This window comes from Tamandua tetradactyla, chromosome 1, assembly GCF_023851605.1.
Source record: "Tamandua tetradactyla isolate mTamTet1 chromosome 1, mTamTet1.pri, whole genome shotgun sequence".
Classification (NCBI taxonomy): Eukaryota; Metazoa; Chordata; class Mammalia; order Pilosa; family Myrmecophagidae; genus Tamandua; species Tamandua tetradactyla.
This window is the reverse complement of record NC_135327.1, coordinates 15,888,907-15,906,667: the sequence shown is the minus strand read 5'-3', so window position 1 is coordinate 15,906,667 and position 17,761 is coordinate 15,888,907. Positions and strand designations below refer to the sequence as shown.

Sequence of the window (17,761 nt, the reverse complement as noted above, 5' to 3'; positions counted from 1 at the left end):
GGTCTACATTAGGGACGTCAGCAGTAACCCTGGCCCACATTAAGTACAGGGCCTGCATGCACGATAGGACCAACCCCTTGCCCCAAAGATCCCCACCACAAGGGCTGGTGGTGACCAAGGTCTGGCTGCCTTCATTCAAACTGACACTGGGGAAAAGGGGAGCAAGACTAGGCCTCAGAAGACCCCAACCATTGCTGGGAGGGTCAGGGGGACCATGCTGGGGATAAGGTAAGGACAGGCCTCTGCCTTGCTTGCCCAATTGATCCCTATCTGCCCCACAGAACCCTGATGCCAACCCACGTCCAACAGCCCAGGACCTGGCAGGGTTCTGGGACCTGCTCCAGCTGTCCATCGAGGACATCAGCATGAAGTTCGATGAACTCTACCACCTCAAGGCCAACAGCTGGCAGCTGGCGGAGACCCCCGAGAAGAGGAAGGTGAGCATGGAGCAGTGCGGAGGGGAAGTCCAGGGACAAATTCCTGGTCGGCAGTAACGCTGCCCACATCGGTCAGTGCTGCTTGGCTCCCTTCTCCGTGTGTCGTGTGTGAGCTGGGGCTCGCGGCCATCCATGCGCAGGGTCCATGCTTGGCTCTTGCCCGGCATGCTGCTTGCTCTGTGTAGTAGAGGCCGTCCTGAAGCATGCCGTCCTGTCCTGCACGGTCAGAGAATGGGGATCCTGGGAGACAACGATGCCCACACCCTCAGGCCCCAACAGAGAGGCTGTTGGTACTTTGGAGACAGCACGAAGGTCCCTTCTTTTGGGGCCGTGCTGCCAGTAGTCACGGGGCCTGGGCCCAGTGCTGCCTCCTTGGGTCAGCCTCTTCCCCAAGACTCAAGCTTCCTTTTTGTAAAACAGTAGAACCCAGTGACCCCTATGGTTACTGGTTAATGGACTGTGGCCCTTCCAAGCTCTGAGCTTCCAGAATTGCATGTGAAATGTGAGCTGCACTTGGGAGCCTGGAATTTAAGTCATACCTCTGGCTGCATGACTCAGGCTAGAGTCTGCCCTCTCTGGTCTCAGGCTTCCAGTGGTTCAAAGCAGGGTAGGAACAGGTGATCTATCTAGCCCTTCCTGCTAGAACATTCTAAGATTCTAAGCTTGCCTTTGCTCCAGTGCCTTGTGCTTTTCCCACTATCATTGCTTCTTGTGGCTTCCTGATTGCAAATGTGTGTTGCTTGTGCCCGGCGTGGGGAGGCTGGGATGGAGAGACTCTAGCTGCCTGCATATAGTGGGGGGTAGCACAATTTTATTTTTATTTCCTCCTCACTGTCTCACTAAAGGAAGAGAAGAAACCACCGCCTCCAGTCCCAAAGAAGCCAGCCAAATCCAAGCCGGCAATGAGCCGCGACAAGACATCAGATGCCGGGGACAAACAGCGCCAGGAGGCGCGCAAGAGACTCCTGGCAGCCAAGCGGGCAGCTTCTGTGCGGCAGAACTCAGCCACAGAGAGCGCGGACAGCATCGAGATTTATGTCCCTGAGGCCCAGACTCGGCTTTGAGATGACAAAGGAAGAAGGAAACAATCTCTAAGTCATTAAAAACACAAAAAACACTAAATGTGAATGGAACAAAATCTTCTCAACTTTTAGTATTCTGTCTAGAGACCCTGAGCCAACTTTCAAATTGATGCATACAAGGGCTCACAATTTGGCTTTTTGGGGTCCCTCCCAACTTTAGGTTATGAAGACTTCACACACACAAAAATCAACAAAAAAACAAAACTATAAAACTTTTTTCCTCTTGCTGGCCGTGGTGGACTAGATAGATGACTTCAGCAATTCCCCGGCCCAGCCTCCAGACTGCGGTCTTTTTACTTGTTCTATCAAATGAAAACTTAAACTAGCTTGTTTACAAGAAGACGACAGTCCAAGGGCAGCCTTGGGCACCTGCCATGTCCTTCCTTCTTTTCCCGCTACCCCCGCTCTGACCTTGAAGTTTTCATCCTTCTGTTTTCTCTCTTCTCTCCGAGCTCACACAGGGGTCACCGTCCTGGCGAGCAGCTTTCTGGTTCTCAGCCCTTTTTGTGGTTGGGGGCCCAGAGGACAGAGAATTGGACATGCACCCCCTCCCTGCCACGTGCTCATGCACATGCGCACATGCGCGCGCACACACACACACACACACACAGAGGCAGGCTCCTTTTCATAGTGTAGGCCGTCCTTCCACTGCTATCCTCCAGCCCTTGGTGGTGGCAGGCAGGTGACAGGCCTCCCAGGGCAGATGAGGAGGGTTTAAAACACCTTTGGGGAAGAAATGAGCTAAAAAGCCACAGTTATCATACTCCAGACCCCCACCTTTTACTTCTCTCCAGCCTTCCTTCAGCAAAAGAAAACTTATGACTCAGTATGGTTCCTGGATATACTCGTGAGCAAGGGACGCTATTTTCCAAGGGATTGTTAGTCCTCGGCCAAGCCTGTGTACAGTACCCCGAGGGGCGGGCAGTTGTGTCTGTACGGATGTGTACATATGCACATAGACCCTTAGAGTGTATATTTAATAAATGCCCATCTGCTCACCCTTGCCCACCAGCGCCACCGCTGTCTCTCGGGGCACCTGGCAGGAGGTGGGTGTGTGAATAGCATATATTTTTACATGTACTATATCTAGGTGTGTGTACAAGTGTGTGTAAAAATATATACCTTGTGTGTAAGCAGCCCTTTATTTTGGTCTCCCACCCGGTGCGCCCATCCCCCACCCCTGCCACCACCAGCCTCAGTTTCCTGTTCTGTTCTGTTTTTTTTTTTGTTTTGTTTTTGTTTTTTTACCCCAGGCCTCTTCCTCTCTCCCCAACTCTCCACCCCCATTCCCAGGGTGTCGTGAGCCCTGAGCTGCAAATGGCCCAGGCCTACAGGGTGGGCTGGGGGAGGGCACGGCAAGGGCAGGCAACGTGGGCAGGGGCCAGGCTAGGCAGGGAGCTCAGCACACGAGGGGCTGCTCTGTACTGGGCACATGACTCCATGGCGCTGGAGACATCCTCTTGTCCAGCGCTTGCCGCAGGGAGCCCCACAGGGAGCCCCAGGGTGAACCAAGGGCCTATCTGGGGCCCCATTCCAGCTTGGCCGCTGTCTGTGACCTTGGGCAAGTCACTTGACCTCTGTGTGCCTCAACTCCTCCTCTGTAAAATGGGGACAGTCCCTGCCCCTCCCTACCTCACAGGCATGTTGTGAGAATAAATGAGGTAATGTGTACCAAGGCTCCTGTGTTATTGCAGCAGGGCGGGCCAGGCTGGGATGAGGTGGCTGGGAGGGGGCTTCACTGGAGGCTGAGCCAGATCCCCTACCACAAGGCAGTGCCTTGAGACAGGCTGACTTCAGTGCACGTTGTAATTCCAGCTCTGTCACACGCCAGCTCTGTGGTCCTGGGCAGGAAAACTAAGCTCTCGGTTTCCTCAACCGGAAAATGAGAGTATAACATTTACCTTGCCAGCTTCTCGTGAGAAATGCCTAATAAATAGCTGCTTCTGGGCCAGGATGAGCTGGAGAGACTCCATCCCCTTACAGGTCGCCCCTAGCTGACCTTCCACGCCCCTCCACAGTAGCTGCCAACAGCACAGTCAGACACTCACTGGGCACCTGCTGTGCCAGGGCCTATGGCAGGCCGTTCACGGAACTCACTCTCTGGTGGGAGAGACACACTCCTGAGAAAAGGAATGGAGGGTTGTTTAAAACCATGACTCAGTGTCCAGCACAGAGAAGGGCCTCAAGACCTATTTCCTAAATGGATGATTTCGTTGGGACACTTGGTGGAGAAGGTAGTTTTTGAGCTGGGCTTTGAATGTGTCCTCCAAGCAGTGGCAGAGAGGGCAGGGAGGGCACAGAGAGCACAGAGACTCCAGTATGGGGCAGTGCTGGGCAGGTCTTCAATACCAGGTAAGGACGAAGGGCTTTCACCAGGTTCGAGTTTTGAATGGAACAGGGAATTTGCTGCCACAGAACCCAGCTTCCTGTGAGACAAGGGCCCCCATTCCCAAGTCTCCATGAAGCCACAGTACCCTCAGACCCAGCCAGCACTGGGGTTCATGTGTCAACACAGCTAAGGCATGGTGGCCAACAGGGAACACGGTCCTTGGGGACCCTCAGCTACCTCGTGGCTTTAGCCTTCCGTAGAATGACAATTCCTACATCTAAATCTGCAACCTGCACCTTTCCTTCAACTTCAGACTTGACGTTTAACATCTCATTTGGATGTGCAAACATCACATGTCTACCAACTAAATGAAAGTAGAAGAGAAGATAGAGTTGGAAAATTACCATTTAGTAATCATCAGTAATAATTAGTCAATGTTAAGAGTAGTATGTAAAAGTTTGATTAGGAACAGAATATTCATAGTCTCATAGTCATAGCATCCCACAAATTATTAATGAACATATTAATTACAAAAGAGAAAAACAATAACTTCATGATGGAAAAATCTGGAAGACACTACCTTGACTAGGTGATCGAAAATATTACTAGTAGTGGGAAAAACTAACATATCCCCTGTAATATGATGCACTGAGCAGAGCACAACACCTCTTCCAAAGACTTTCTGTCAAATGTATATAACCAGAGTCTATTCATGAGGAAACACAAACTGAACTATCCAAGTTTTAGACAATCCAAAAATGTCAGTGTCAGGGCATTTCTCCAAAAAAGTTAAATAGCCAATAAGCACACGAAAAGATGCTCAAAATCATTAGCCACCAGGAAAATGCAAATCAAAATCACAATGCAATACCATTCCACACCCACTAGGATAGCGATTAGGAAAAAAAAGGTGTTGGTGATTCCTATTTCTAAGAATCCTCACACATTGCTAGTAGGAATGTAAAATGGTGTCATCGCTGTGGAAAAGTCTGTCCGCTCCTCAGAACATTAAACAATTACTACATGATTCAGTAATTCCACTCCTAAGTGTCCCCCCCCCCCAAAACTGAAAGCGGCAAACAGAAACCTGCACACCAATGTTCACAAAAAGGTGGAAGCACCCGCAGGTCCATCAGGAATATTATCCGAGTCTCCAGAACATTCCACAGCCGTAAGTAGAAATGAAGGTCTGATACATGCTGCAACATAGATGAGCCCTGAAAACTTAATCACTTATTAAGCTAAGTGAAGTGACCCAGGCACAAGAGGACAGATATTATATGATTCCATTTATATGAGGTATCTAGATTATGCAAATTCATAGACACAGAAAGTAAGTTAAAATTTACAGGGAGAGGGGAAGATGAATTATTGTTTAGGGGTCCAGAGTTTTCTGTTTGAGATTATGAAAGGTTTGGGAATAGTGGGGCATGGTTACAGATCATTGTGAATGTACTTAATGTCACTGAACTGTATAATTAAAAATGGTCAAAATGTTAAAATTTTAAGTTATGGACATCTACTACAATTAAAAAAAGAAAAAAGCAATATATAAAGAATTCTTACAACTCAACAACAATAAGGTAAATGACTCAATTTCAATTACTAGATTGAATGCATCCCCCAAAATTCATGTCCATTTGGAACCTCAGATGTAAACCTTATTTAGAAATCGGGTCTTTGCAGATGTAATCAGTTAAGATGATGCTATATTGGATTAGGATAAGCCCTAAATCCAATGACTGAGAGCTTAGAAGAGGAAAGGACACACAGGGAAGAAGGCCAAGGAAGAGGAGGCAGAGACGAGGGCTGCAGCTACAAGCCAAGGAAGACCAAGGATTGCTGGCGACCCCCAGAAGCCAGGAGAGAAGCAGGGAACAGATTCTCCCTCAGCCTCCATTAGGAACCAACCCTGTCAACTCTCTGCTGGCCTCCTGAACTATGAGAGAATAAATTTTTATTCTATGTCACCCAGGTTGTGGGAACTTGTTATAGCAGCCCTGGGAAACAAATACAAAAACCAAGGACTTGAAAAGACATTTCTCCAAATAAAATACGTAAATGGTCAGCAAGCATGAGGAGATGCTCAGCACCATCAGCCATCAGGGAAATGCAAGTTAAAAACCACAAAGAGACAGATCCTTCTTTACACCCACTTGAGTAGTTATAAGCAAAAAAAAAAAAAAAAACACACCTAAGTGTTGGCCAGAATGTCGAGAAATTGGGGCTCTCAATACACTGCTGTTGGGAATGAAAACTGGTACAATATCATGGAAAACAGATCGGCCAGTTTGTAAAGAAGTTAAGCATAAAGTTACCATTTGACCGAGCAATTCTACTCCTAGGTATATACCCAAGAAAACTAAGAATATATGTCCATACAGAAACTTGTAAATGAATGGCTATTAAGACATTCACAATAGCCAAAAAGATGAAACAATGCAAATGGCCACCAACTGATGAATCTATAAACAAAATATGATCTATTCACACAGTGGAATATCATTCAGCCGTAAGAAGGACTGAAGTTCTGATACACGCTATAACATGGATGAACCTTGAAAACTTACTCACTTATGCTAAGTGAAACAAACTAGATGCAAAAAAAAAGAAACCTGTTGTACAATTCCACTTATGTGAGGTATCTTGAACAGGTAAATTCAGAGACAGAAAGTAGATTAGAGAGAGGTTACCAGGGGGAGAATGGGGAGTTACTGCTTAATGGGTTCAGAGCTTCTTTTTGGGATAATGAAAACACTCTGGTAATGATGGCGATGGCTATACATCATTGTGAATATACCTAATGCCACTGAATTGTACATTTAAAAATAGTTAAAATGGCAAATTTTACACTACATATATTTTGCCATAAAAAAAAAAGTGTCCAAACAGAACTTTTGATCTCCCCAAAGCCCTGCTCTTCCCTTAGAAGAAGCTCCATCTTTCCAGTAGCACAGACCCAAACCTTGGAGTCATCCTTGCCTCTCTTTCTTTCGCACCCCACTCTAATGCATCAGCAACCAGCTGCACCTTCAAAATATTTCCAGTATCCAACCACTTCTCACCACTTCCGCTGCTATCAGCCTTTCCCAAGCCGAAACCATCTCAGGCTGGATGGCTCCTCACTGCTCTTCCTGCTTCTGCCCTCGGGCCCCTTCCGTTTGTTTTCAACTCAGCACCCAGAGGGATTCAGGAAAACATAAGCCAGATGGCGCCCACCGCTGAGCCCAGACTTCAGCCTACAACGAGTGCCTGGAGAGGTTCCTCCCGCTCCAGACCTCACCTGGGAGCCCACTCCCCTCACTCACGCACCCCCCAGACCTCACCCCCGTCACTGGCCTCTGTCTCCGGCCTCCCTTCCTCAGGAGGCCTTCTCTGACCCCCTCTATACCAGCCCCCCATCACTCTGTCCCTTGTCCCTGCTTTCATCTCCTTCCAAGCCCTTATTACCACAGCCCAGTCAGGGGGGCACCTGCTAATTGTTTCCCCGCTCAAAACAAATTCCTCAGGACTGTGAGGATGTGAGCTCACAGCTGTTTCTTCCCTAGCACCCAGCACAGTGCCTGGCAGGTGGCAGTGCTCAGTTAATATTTACAGAATAAATAATTGAGTGTTGGAAAGTTTCCTTGGGAACTTCAGTGTTCCCCAGGGCTGGGGCTGACAGATGAGGTGTCCCTTTAGTGCTCAGCCGGCCGGCCAGGCGCCTGATCCGGGTGGGCGGGTGCAGAGGGGTCGGCCTCCTGCTGGTCCGGCCCAGGGAAGGCTGTCCCGGCGAGGGTGCTCCCCGGGCCCCCCACCCCCACCCCGCTGGCTCCCTGGGGGCTGCGGCTCTTGTGGGCCAAGCACTGAACCTCACCACACCTGCCCACTTCACAGGTGAGCAAGCTGGGCAGCTAGAGAGGTGGGCGACCTGGCCTGCCCCCCACAGGCCCCTCACGCCCCCAGGAGCCTGGTGGTGGCCCCCGTCTGAGGATGGCTGGTCCTGACACGCCTCTTCTCCCTCTGACTGGAAAAGGCCATACTAGGCTTGCATGCGGCCCTGGTGGAACCTGGACCACGAGAATGGGGTGGGGGTGGGGAGGGGCGGGAGTCAGGTAGCGGGGCCTTTGGGGGGAGGCTGGGGGAAGGGAAGGTCTGAGAACCAGGCCCCCCACCCTCGGTCGCTCTGCAGGCCTCGCAGAAGAGGAGGGGCTTCCTACCATCCCGGCAGACGCCCCTCCCCAGCCTGGCGGGACCCCGCACCCCCTCAGCCTCCTCATCCCATCAGCTCCCCTCTTCTGCAGTGTCGATGCCCGGGGGTGGGGGCAGCGAGGGGAGCTCACCCCCGCCCCCCAGCCCGTGGGTGGAGGCCAAATAAGGCCGAGCGCCTGCCGCGGCCCCGCCCCGTCGCGCGCACATTCTTCTGCCTTGTAAGGCCCGGGCGCCAGGCCCCGCCCCGGCCCCGCCAGGCCCCGCCCCCGGCCCCGCCCCCGGCCCCGCCGCCCGCAGCCCTCGCGGAACAGCCGAGACCCCACGCGCAGCCCGGCTCGGCGCACCTTCTCCGCGCACCTTCTCCGCACCAGGTGGGAGCGCGCCCGCGGGCCGGGGCCGAGCTGTCTAGAGTAGGGGTCCGACTGCCGGGGCTGAAACTTGGGGCCGCCGGCAGGTCCTCCGGGCTGGGGCTGCGAGGCTGCTGGGGTCCGCCAGGGATTCTGGCCGCGGCTGGGCAGCAGGGAGACTGTTGCGGGCTCTGGGGGGACTGGTGATCCCTGGGCGAGGGAAGGGGCTGGTCCAGGCTCTGCCCCTTTGCTGAGGAGCTGGAGACCCAAACCCGGGCTCCAGGATGCCAGGGAGGGGGGTTGTGAGCTCCAGCGCTCCCAGACCCAGTGTATCCGTGTGCTGTCACAGATGGGGAAACTGAGTCCTTCCAGGCATCCATGTCCCCTCCACCATCTCCCATCCCCTGAGGCAGGAGAGAGGGACAGAGATCCAGCAACACCCCCTCCCCCCCACCTTCAGGCACTGGGTGCTGTCCCTCTCTGGGCATCTGCCCACTGGTTCCTGTCTTCTGAGACCCTTGTGGGGCTCACTGCCAGCCAAGGACTGGGCTGGCTCCTTGCCAGCCCTCCAGCTGCTCCAGGTGCTCTCAGGAAGAGTCAGTAACTTTTGGCCTCAGCGGGCGAGTTTCCGTGTGGCAGCTGGCACTGCGCAGCCATAGGGTCTACAAGGTAGGAGCGGGCCCAGGTCTTGCGTGGCTTCAGCCCAGGCCTTTGCTCCATGGTGGGATTTCAGGCAGCAGTGGGGGGGCTGGGGCATTTGGTCACTGCCAGGCCAATCACCAGCTATCTGCTGAGCCCTGGAGTGGGACTTGGGACTGGGAAGAGGCGGAGGAGGGGCTCCAGGGCTAAGGGCCCAGCCCCCCCACCGAGCCCAGACCCCACTGCGGCCACTCAGGGCCTCAGCCCTGGGCGGCAACAGGCTCACGTGAGCATCTCAGGGCAGATGTTTCCTTCTTTGTTCACATGGCCTGAGCACCAAGGGCGAGGTCTGCCACCCACCCCAAACCCCGGTCCTGGCTTCCAGGTGGCTGGCACTCCTCCCACTGCACAGGCCACTTCGCTTCTTAGGCCTCAGTGCTTCTATCTGCACAATGGGGAGCAGTCCCACCATTCCTGCACCCCCAGATTGTTGGACGGATGTGGCAGCCCTGTGAGGCCATAAAGTTCAGCTCTCACCCCTGTCCTGGCTCCTCAGAAGGGAGAGGGCTGTGGGAGGGCCCAACTGGAATCAGGCAGAGCAGTGGGTGAGTGGCTGGCCTCGGCTTCCTCCCTCATCCTGGCCATGCATGTGTCAAAGCTCGGTGATGTGACTGTCACAGGCCTCTGCTGAGCACAGAGGACTTCTCCCCGGCAGCCTCCTGCAGGTGCCGTGAATGAAAGCTCCCTGGGAAGGGCAGGGCTCAGGGAAGGACCGTGGCTCAAGCCACAAGAGGAGAGGGGCCAGCTTCTAGGGACAGTGGCACAGCCTGGGCACTGTACCTCTCCACCCAGGCCATGGGGTGAGAAGGGCTTTCATCCACCCACCCTGTCCATGTGAGAATAGCTAAGGGCCGGGGATGGGCCCAGTGGACACGGTACCCAGTGTCAGGACCAAAGGCAGCTGTGGCCCTGGGGCAGCCAGGCTCCTGCTCAGAGTTTAAGGTCTCCAAGGCTAACGGTGGAGAACGACTCAAACAGGAATGTGGGATAAAGGCCTGGCAACAGTTCGAGTGGCAAAACGCAGGGTGAAAACACAGCACAGGCAGAGAGGCCTTCCTGGGGGCCATGGGACTGAGGGCAGGGGACAGAGGTTGGCAGCAGCTCCAGGCCCTGATCAGGCCCATAACTGCTCAGCCAAGGAGCCGACGGCCCTAGGTCCTTGGGGAACAATCCCCACCAGACATGTCAGGTGATCAGGGAAGGAGTCCCTGGCTGGGCCTCAGTTTCCCATCTGGCCAAGCTGCCCTCATACAGTCATTCACCAGGCAAGCATCTGTGGGCCCCATGGTGGGCTTCGATGGGTATAAATTGAGGGAGAGACGAAATGTTCACTGTCAAAGCAGGGTGGAAGCAACTTCCCAAAGGAGTGTCCCAAGATCTGGCTGGAGAAGGAAGAGATTCCAGGGGAAGGGACAAGGAGGGAGAGGCTGGGGGTCTCTGGGGAACAAGCAGGAGCTCAGCGTGATGGGATTACAGATGGCAAGAGAGCCACCATAGGGGGTGCTGAGGTCAGAGTGGGGGGCACACACAGGGCCTTGAATGTCAGGCCAAGGGCTCAGACCCACTCTGGGGGACAGCGAGAACCTTGGAGGCCTTCAAAGTGACAAGTTCAGGTCATGTCTGGATGGGTTGGGAGAGACATGGCTGGGGGCTCGGGGGCCAGTCTGAACTGGTGACAGGGAATGGGGGTTCTCAGCGCAGGGGGCCATGCACCCCCCTGAGCACTGAGGACGAGAACAAAGAGTAGGTAAGGCCAGGGCCAGCTGTCACTGGCCTGGGGGCTGGCCAAGCTCTGTCCTGGTGTGGGCAGCAGAGGGGGAAGTGGGGGGGCAGGGCCCAAAATCTCCCAGAAGGGAACACGGAGGGATGGAGGGAGAGGAGGGGGGAAGGAGGGATTGCAGGGGCCCAGGGAGCCGGGAAGGCAGCCCCCACACCCTCCCCGTCCATGCCGCCCCGGCCGCCTTTGCCATCACCTGCAGAAGTTGTAAATGCTAACGGGGATTAGAGGAGGTGAGACGCTAGACCCACTGCTAAGCCTTTTCCCTAAACAGCGGCAGGGAGACTGCCTTGCCAGCGCCGCGACAGCTGCTCTTCCAGTTCTAAGCCAGTTAATCCCCCGCTGCGGGCACCACCCGCGTGCGGCCCAGGTCCCAGGCGTGGACAGGTAGAGGAAAGTGCCTGAGGCCACCCAGACCGCACGCCTGTCTGTGCCTGCGGGAGGCGCGGGGTGGCAGGAGCCCAGGACCGCGGGAGGCTTTGAGCTGGAAGGTTCGCCAGCCCGATGTCATGCCCCTCCCCCCCCCCTTTCTGCAGAGGAGCTCTCCCCTCCCCCACCCGAAGCCAAGATGTCCAGCAAGCGGGCCAAGGCCAAGACCACCAAGAAGCGGCCACAACGGGCCACTTCCAATGTCTTCGCGATGTTTGACCAGTCCCAAATCCAGGAGTTTAAGGAGGCCTTCAACATGATCGACCAGAACCGCGACGGCTTCATCGACAAGGAGGACCTGCACGACATGCTGGCCTCGATGGGTGAGCGCGGCCGGGCAGGGCGGCAGCTTGTCACGTGGGGCACATGTTCTGGGTGGGGGAGAACACAGTACCCCCCCTAGAGAACACGTGCAGTTACTCTCTTCATCTAACCGACAGGGAAACTGAGGCACAGAGTAGTTCAGTGGCGTGCCCGAGGCTCAGCGCTAGGTTTGAGCCCCGCGGGCTGCCTCGGGAGCAGGACTGCCCCGTGCGGGTCTGCGGCGCAGGCTGCCGGGAGCACTGCATTTCCAGAGAGGAGTCAGCAGCGGAAGGAAAGTTTGACCCGCACAGGCAGGGTCCAGCCCTCCAGCGTGCAGGCGGGGAACAGGCCTGGGAGGGAAGCCAAGTGCGCCCTCCTCCCTTCACTAGTCCTCGTTCTGACGTCACCCACCCCGGCCTCCGACCAGAGTGACCTTCCCAGGAATTCCAGTCTTAGGGCCACAGGGCTCGGGAATCACTTCCAGCTCAGCAGGGCTCAGATGGGAAAACTGAGGCCCAGGGGCTAGGTGTCTGGACACCACAGCCCAGCCCGTGCCCTGTCTCCCGCCACCCCCCCCCACCCACATACTGCCACCAACAAACACCCTCAGCCCCAGGGTGAGATCGAGGGACCCACACCGGCTGGGATAAGAGGGGAGTTTCTGGCAGCAGGAGGGTAGCTGTGTGACAGCCAAGGCCCCAGCTCTGCCCCTCACTGGCTGGGGCACTGCCACCCCCCTTCCTGCGGACCGGGGTCTTCATGCACAACCCAGGGCACCGGGTGGGGTGGCCGGGCAGCCCTGGGGTGGCCCCCCCTCCCTGGGCACCAAACCAACTCCAGACCAGCCTCGCGGGAGGGTCCCGTTTCCTGAAGAGGTCACCAGGGACAGGAAAGCCCAGCCCCGCCCTGGAGGCCCTCCCAGCCGCACAGCTGGGGAGCATCAGGCGAGGTCACAGCTCTGTGGGCACAGGGGCCTCTGTGGTGCTGAGGGCGCCACGGGGTGCTGGGACGCTCTGAGGGACACGGAGATGGTTTCCCATTCACACGGCAGCACCCGCACCCAGGGCCCAAACCCCAGATGCTCCGACAGCCCTGTACATCCACCCTAATGATCATGTGCCCGGGCTTGTGGCTCGCACTGAGGGGACCATAAATGGGTCGAGGCCCTACGATTACGAACATCATTCTCAGGATTAAAAAAAAGAATCAAGGGCAGCAAATAATAAAACAGCAATAGTAGGCTCTGCAGATACTATTTTAACTCTCAAAACAATCCCACATGGTTATTATTCCCATTTTCCAGATGAGGAAACGAAGGCTTAGAGAGGTTAAGTGATTTGCCCAAGGCCACACAGCCACCCAGTGGCAGAGCTGGGACTGGAACCCAGTGGTTGATTCCAGAGCCCCCAGGCTGTGACGAGGGCTTTGCAAATGCTGTCTCCACTTCACACCTCTCCCAAGAGGCCGGGGAGCAGGGGCACAAGGCCGGGGTTCACCCAGACCCATGTAACACCAAAGCTCGTTGGTTTAACCAGTTTTGCAACTGGGCCTCAGTGGCAAGAGCCGTCCAGGATGGTGAAAAGGAAAGGCCACGCGGCCCAGGGAGCACCGGACCCGGGGGTGTGGGCAGGGGGTCACTCCGTGCAGGAACCCCCAGGCCCTGGTCAGGTGACAGCAGGTGCGCCCTCCCCGCCCGCTGCAGGGAAGAACCCCACGGACGAGTACCTGGAGGGCATGATGAGCGAGGCCCCGGGGCCCATCAACTTCACCATGTTCCTCACCATGTTCGGGGAAAAGCTGAATGGCACCGACCCCGAGGACGTGATCCGTAACGCCTTTGCCTGCTTCGACGAGGAGGCCTCAGGTCAGCCACCGCCCGGGCCTCTCCATGCCCTGCCGCCCCCTGCCCCTGCCGCGGGGAACCCTAAAGGGGGCGCTGCTGCTTCCTTGTCCTTCCCGGAAATGCCCACATAGCTCAAACTTGCCTACCCTCCCTCTGCCTTGGCCCGTTCAAGAAACCAGACCCTCTCATGCCCTTCCTGCCAGCAAGGCACGGAAACCAGCTGGAGGATTTCTGTCCTCCAGCTCATTTTCCCAGGATACAGCTAGAGGGGTGGCGGCAGCAGTAATATTTCTGGGAGGCCATAGGTCCACCACCATGTAAGATGATTCTTAATTTCACTCCCCCACCCCAGGCTGGCATATTTCCATCCCCATTTTCCAGCTCAAACAGACACAGAGAGGTTAAGCAGCTCACCCAAGGTTCCACAGCTAGGAAGGAGGGGCTCAGCGTTCAACCTCCAGTGGTAGAACTGCTGAGCTGCCAGCACCCCCTGCTCTCGCAGCCCCACGTATCCCGGAGGCAGCCCCACGGCAGTGTCCTTACCTCTGGGACTCTGGCAGCCCATGTCCTTCCGTGAACTGACCAGCGACCGGGCTTGTGTCTCTTCCCAGCCCCTCCGCTACCACGGGGCTGTGGGGGCGGGGCCGGGCGCGGGGTTGGGGTGGGGGCGGGGTTGGGGGCCGAGGCGGGGGCGGCCCAGCCCCGCGCCTGCTCTCACGAAGCCCGGCCCCGCCCCAGGTTTCATCCACGAGGACCACCTCCGGGAGCTGCTCACCACCATGGGTGACCGGTTCACGGACGAGGAGGTGGACGAGATGTACCGGGAGGCCCCCATCGATAAGAAAGGCAACTTCAACTACGTGGAGTTCACCCGCATCCTGAAGCACGGCGCCAAGGACAAGGATGACTAGCCGCCCCCCCCCACCCACACGCCCCACGCACCGCTCCCCGCACCGCCGCCGAGGGCGCGACCCCAGCTCCCGGAGGAGGGCACAGGCCAGGCGGTGGGCAATGCCAGGCAGGGTTCCCACCCCAGCCCAGAGGTCTGGGGGGGCTTCGGCCCCTCCAAGGCAGGACCACCTTCTGAGGAGACGGGCCAGCAGGCCGGGAGCTGGAGGTCGGGGAAGCCCAGGGAGCCGGGCCCCGCTGGAGGGAGGGGCCGGGCCCAGCAGCACCGCAGGGTTGCCCCGCACCACACGGGGAGGAGGCCCTTCCCCAGCCACTGCCACAAGCACACAAGCCTCACCAAGGTCCCCTCGCAGAGGACAGGACCCCACACCCTCCCCTACGCCCTGCCTGGCCACTAGAACACCTGCCCAGCCCCGAGGGAGGTGCTCGAGGAGGGACTCGGTGGGGGGCATTTGCACCAGGGGAGGCAGAGTCTCAAATACAAGACTGAACACGGCTGCTGCGGGTCTGTGTCTCACTAGGCGGGGGCGGGGGAGCCCCTAGGTCCCGGCGCCGCCCTGATCCTCCTTCCTAACCATTCCTCAGCAGGTGTGTGCCCCACTCAGCTGGGACTGGACCCCAGGGGGAGGGGATGGGGTGCTGGGGCAGACGGCCCCTTGGAGCCAGGAGTGCCAGGGCGAGCGGGCAGGGTCCTCGGGCACCACCCCCGCAAACCCAGTGCAGGGGTCTCGCCTCCGAGGGGCAGAGGTCAAGGTCACTTACCCTTGGGTCTGGAGCCTGGATTTCCGGATCCCTGGAAGGAAAGGGAGTCTTGGGGAATGGTGATGAGGTGGACAAGCCAGCAGCTCGGGGTGGAGGTGAGAATGGCAGGCTCCCTGGGTCAGCTCCAGCTGCCCCCCATGAACCCCATTCCCCTCCAGGAGCCTCAGGAGGCAGGGCTCTGGGCTGTGCCCAGGAAGCAGTTCAGCACCGGCACCGGGACCCCTCCTACCCAAGAGGTGTCAGTGTCTGGCCCACAGGAGGGATGGAGAGATGGGCCTAATAGCCAACTGCAGAGCCAAGGGGGACAGGGATGGCCTGAGGTCGCCCTGCGGTCAGAGGCGGAGCCGAGCTGGGCATGCCTCCCTCGCCCCGCAGGGAGCACTCAACAGCCCCCGCAGCCCTCGCCGCTCCCAGGGCCAGGCCCTGGACAGGGCACGGGTGGGGCCCCTCCTCTTGGCTCCACAGAGAGTCCCCCACATCCTCTGATCACACTTCAGGCAGGCTCGAGCCAGGCTGTGCATGCTCAGACTCGGTCCCAGCCCTGCTGCACCCAGGCCACGCTGAGCCTGGCCACCCACCCTCCACGGCAGCCAGCCCTGAGGGCGGCCGCGATCCCGCCCACTCGGCCAGGCCCCAGAAGCCTTCAAAAAGGCAGGGACGGCGAGGGGCAAGGGTAGAATTCTCACCTGCCATGTGGGACCTGAGTTCAATACCCCGCCCATGCACTCCACCCTTCCCCCCAAAATATCAACAGATGGTGCTGCAATAACGCTATAGTCGCATGAAGAATGAAATGTGACCCCTGCCATACAGTATACCGAAAAAAAAAAAAAAAAGGCAGGGACAGCCACTAGAAACAGACCTGTGGGAGCCTGCGCAACAGCCCAAGCTGCGGGGACGGCGGGCAGAGTCATTGCTTTCAGAGATGGCCGGGCCATCACAGCCCAAGTCGGACAGGGTGCAAGGAAGGGCGGGCGGCCAGGAGGAACCTGCAGGCTCAGTGCAGAGGCAGAAGGTGACTCCGGGGATGGCACCAGCCCAAGAGAGGTCTGGAAGCAGGGAAGCACGCGGCATCTCAGAAGCCAGGGGAAGAAGAAAGGTTTTCATTTCCTGTTCAGTTGCATTTCAGGTTTCATTTTATTAAGATCTTAAACAGTTTCTCAGGGAAAAAAAGGAATAAGAAAAAGCAAGCTAATGCGGCTTATTTATTGTAGGCAACATTTAGAGGTATCGTGAAGCAGCCCCTAGAACTTTCAAAGTCTGGCATAAAACCCAGACGCCACTAGGGAAAAGACTGAGAGATTTAATTGAGTAAAAACTACACATTTCTGTAGCTAAAGACGCTGTGAGCAAAGTTAAAAGGCAAGTGAAAACTGGGAGAAAATATCTGTGGCATATTTAACAAAGAATTAATGGCAGTCATCTATAAAGAGCTGCTTCAATTAAAAAAATAAAGACGACTTAGTAGAAAACATTGGGCAAATAATATGAAAAGGGAATCTCAGAAGAAATGACAACACTTAATCATCATATTTTAATCATTCAAACATCTTTTTAAGTGTGCAATATCACTGTAAAAGTGTAAAAATAATTTTCCCTAGCATTTTTCCAGTTTTAATTTTTGTATTTGATCTTTGATGAAAATAGACATCCAGGAGCAACAACAGTTCTATGTGGAATAAGTTGTATGACCTCCGGCAACTCATGTGATAGTGTTACATTTATATTTTTATTGTTATTTTCCACATTTCTAGAGCCCCCACTCTGTGCCAGGGACATCATATTGCACTTGAGCTTTCAAAATGGGAAAATCAAAGTACTAATCCTTTTTAAAAGCTCAGAGCCTCGTGGAGAGATAATCAAGGAAGCAGAGGGTACAACCCAGTGTGATGAGCATTTTTAGTGTGACGGGGTCAGCACAGGGACAGGACCCAGGGACTCCCTGAGGTGGGGGGACCCATGAATCCAGGAAGGCTTCCAAGAGGAGGTGTGAAGTGAGATTTAAATCAGGTCAGGTTCCCTCAGGCAGGGGTCTCAGCTAAAGGGCCTCTGGCTCCTAACAAGAAAAGGAAAGAGCCTGAACTGTGGCTTCCTCCTTAGGCCAGCCAGAGACTCACCAGAAGCCAGAGGGAGGTTATTGGAACTGGATCCCCTGGGACCATGGAACGTTGTTGGGCCCCAGTGGATGAGGACAGGTATGTGTACGGATAAACAAGGGCAGACAGCGGCACACAGCGGCACACAGCAGCCCCTGGGGCGGATGGGGCCCTCTCTGGTGTGCCTTTTCACACCGGCAATTATCCAGGGTTTCAGGGTCACCTCAGGACAGAGGTCAGAGACCCCCAAGCTCCCAAGCATTCCCCTCCTAACTGTGAAGGAGACAGCTAGCACTTGAAAAAGAGCCATGGGAGGGTGGAGATAAGACTAAAGGAGGCAAAGAAGAACTGATGACCCATGCGGAATCTATCTACATTAACAACTACATGCCAACAATTTTGAAAAGTCAGTCAAAAATGAACAAATGCCTAGGAAAAAACTAACTTACTAAAAGTGTCTCAAAATAGATAAAAGGAACAATAAAAAGTTTAACAGCAGGAAAAAAGAAAAAGAAAGCCTGAACATTCTTATCGTGTTGAAGAAATTCAAGCAGTGG

The 17,761-nt window shown here is 55.6% G+C and overlaps 2 protein-coding genes across 8 annotated transcripts in view; both read left to right on the top strand.

Moving 5' to 3' along the window:
- Positions 1-3,190, top strand: part of DLGAP4 (DLG associated protein 4) — a 173,586-nt gene extending 170,396 nt beyond the window's left edge. For all 6 annotated transcript variants that reach the window (XM_077169696.1, XM_077169693.1, XM_077169684.1 and 3 more), the window contains 2 exons: positions 282-437; positions 1,283-3,190. In XM_077169696.1, the coding sequence (XP_077025811.1) occupies positions 282-437; positions 1,283-1,501 (375 nt within the window). In that variant the 3' untranslated portion in view covers positions 1,502-3,190. The remainder of the gene's footprint in view (positions 1-281; positions 438-1,282) is intronic.
- A 5,125-nt stretch (positions 3,191-8,315) lies between these two features.
- On the top strand, positions 8,316-14,843 carry MYL9 (myosin light chain 9). 2 transcript variants are annotated; one of them, XM_077169652.1, is made up of 5 exons: positions 8,334-8,410; positions 8,847-9,055; positions 11,399-11,614; positions 13,297-13,458; positions 14,176-14,843. In XM_077169652.1, the coding sequence occupies exons 3-5, from the start codon at positions 11,431-11,433 to the stop codon at positions 14,346-14,348; spliced, it is 519 nt and encodes a 172-aa protein (XP_077025767.1). In that variant the 5' UTR covers positions 8,334-8,410; positions 8,847-9,055; positions 11,399-11,430; the 3' UTR covers positions 14,349-14,843. The 2 variants fall into 2 exon arrangements, with proteins under 2 accessions (XP_077025758.1, XP_077025767.1); XM_077169643.1 differs by lacking the exon at positions 8,847-9,055 and having other exon boundaries at positions 8,316-8,410.
- The last annotated feature ends 2,918 nt before the right edge of the window (positions 14,844-17,761 follow it).

Bases quoted from the DNA above. Each gene is read 5' to 3' on its own strand.
- MYL9 (XM_077169643.1), top strand. From the start codon at position 11,431: ATGTCCAGCAAGCGGGCCAAGGCCAAGACCACCAAGAAGCGGCCACAA. The intron at 11,615-13,296 runs GTGAGCGCGGCC...CGCCCGCTGCAG, and splicing joins CGACATGCTGGCCTCGATGG to GGAAGAACCCCACGGACGAG. The intron at 13,459-14,175 runs GTCAGCCACCGC...GCCCCGCCCCAG, and splicing joins CTTCGACGAGGAGGCCTCAG to GTTTCATCCACGAGGACCAC.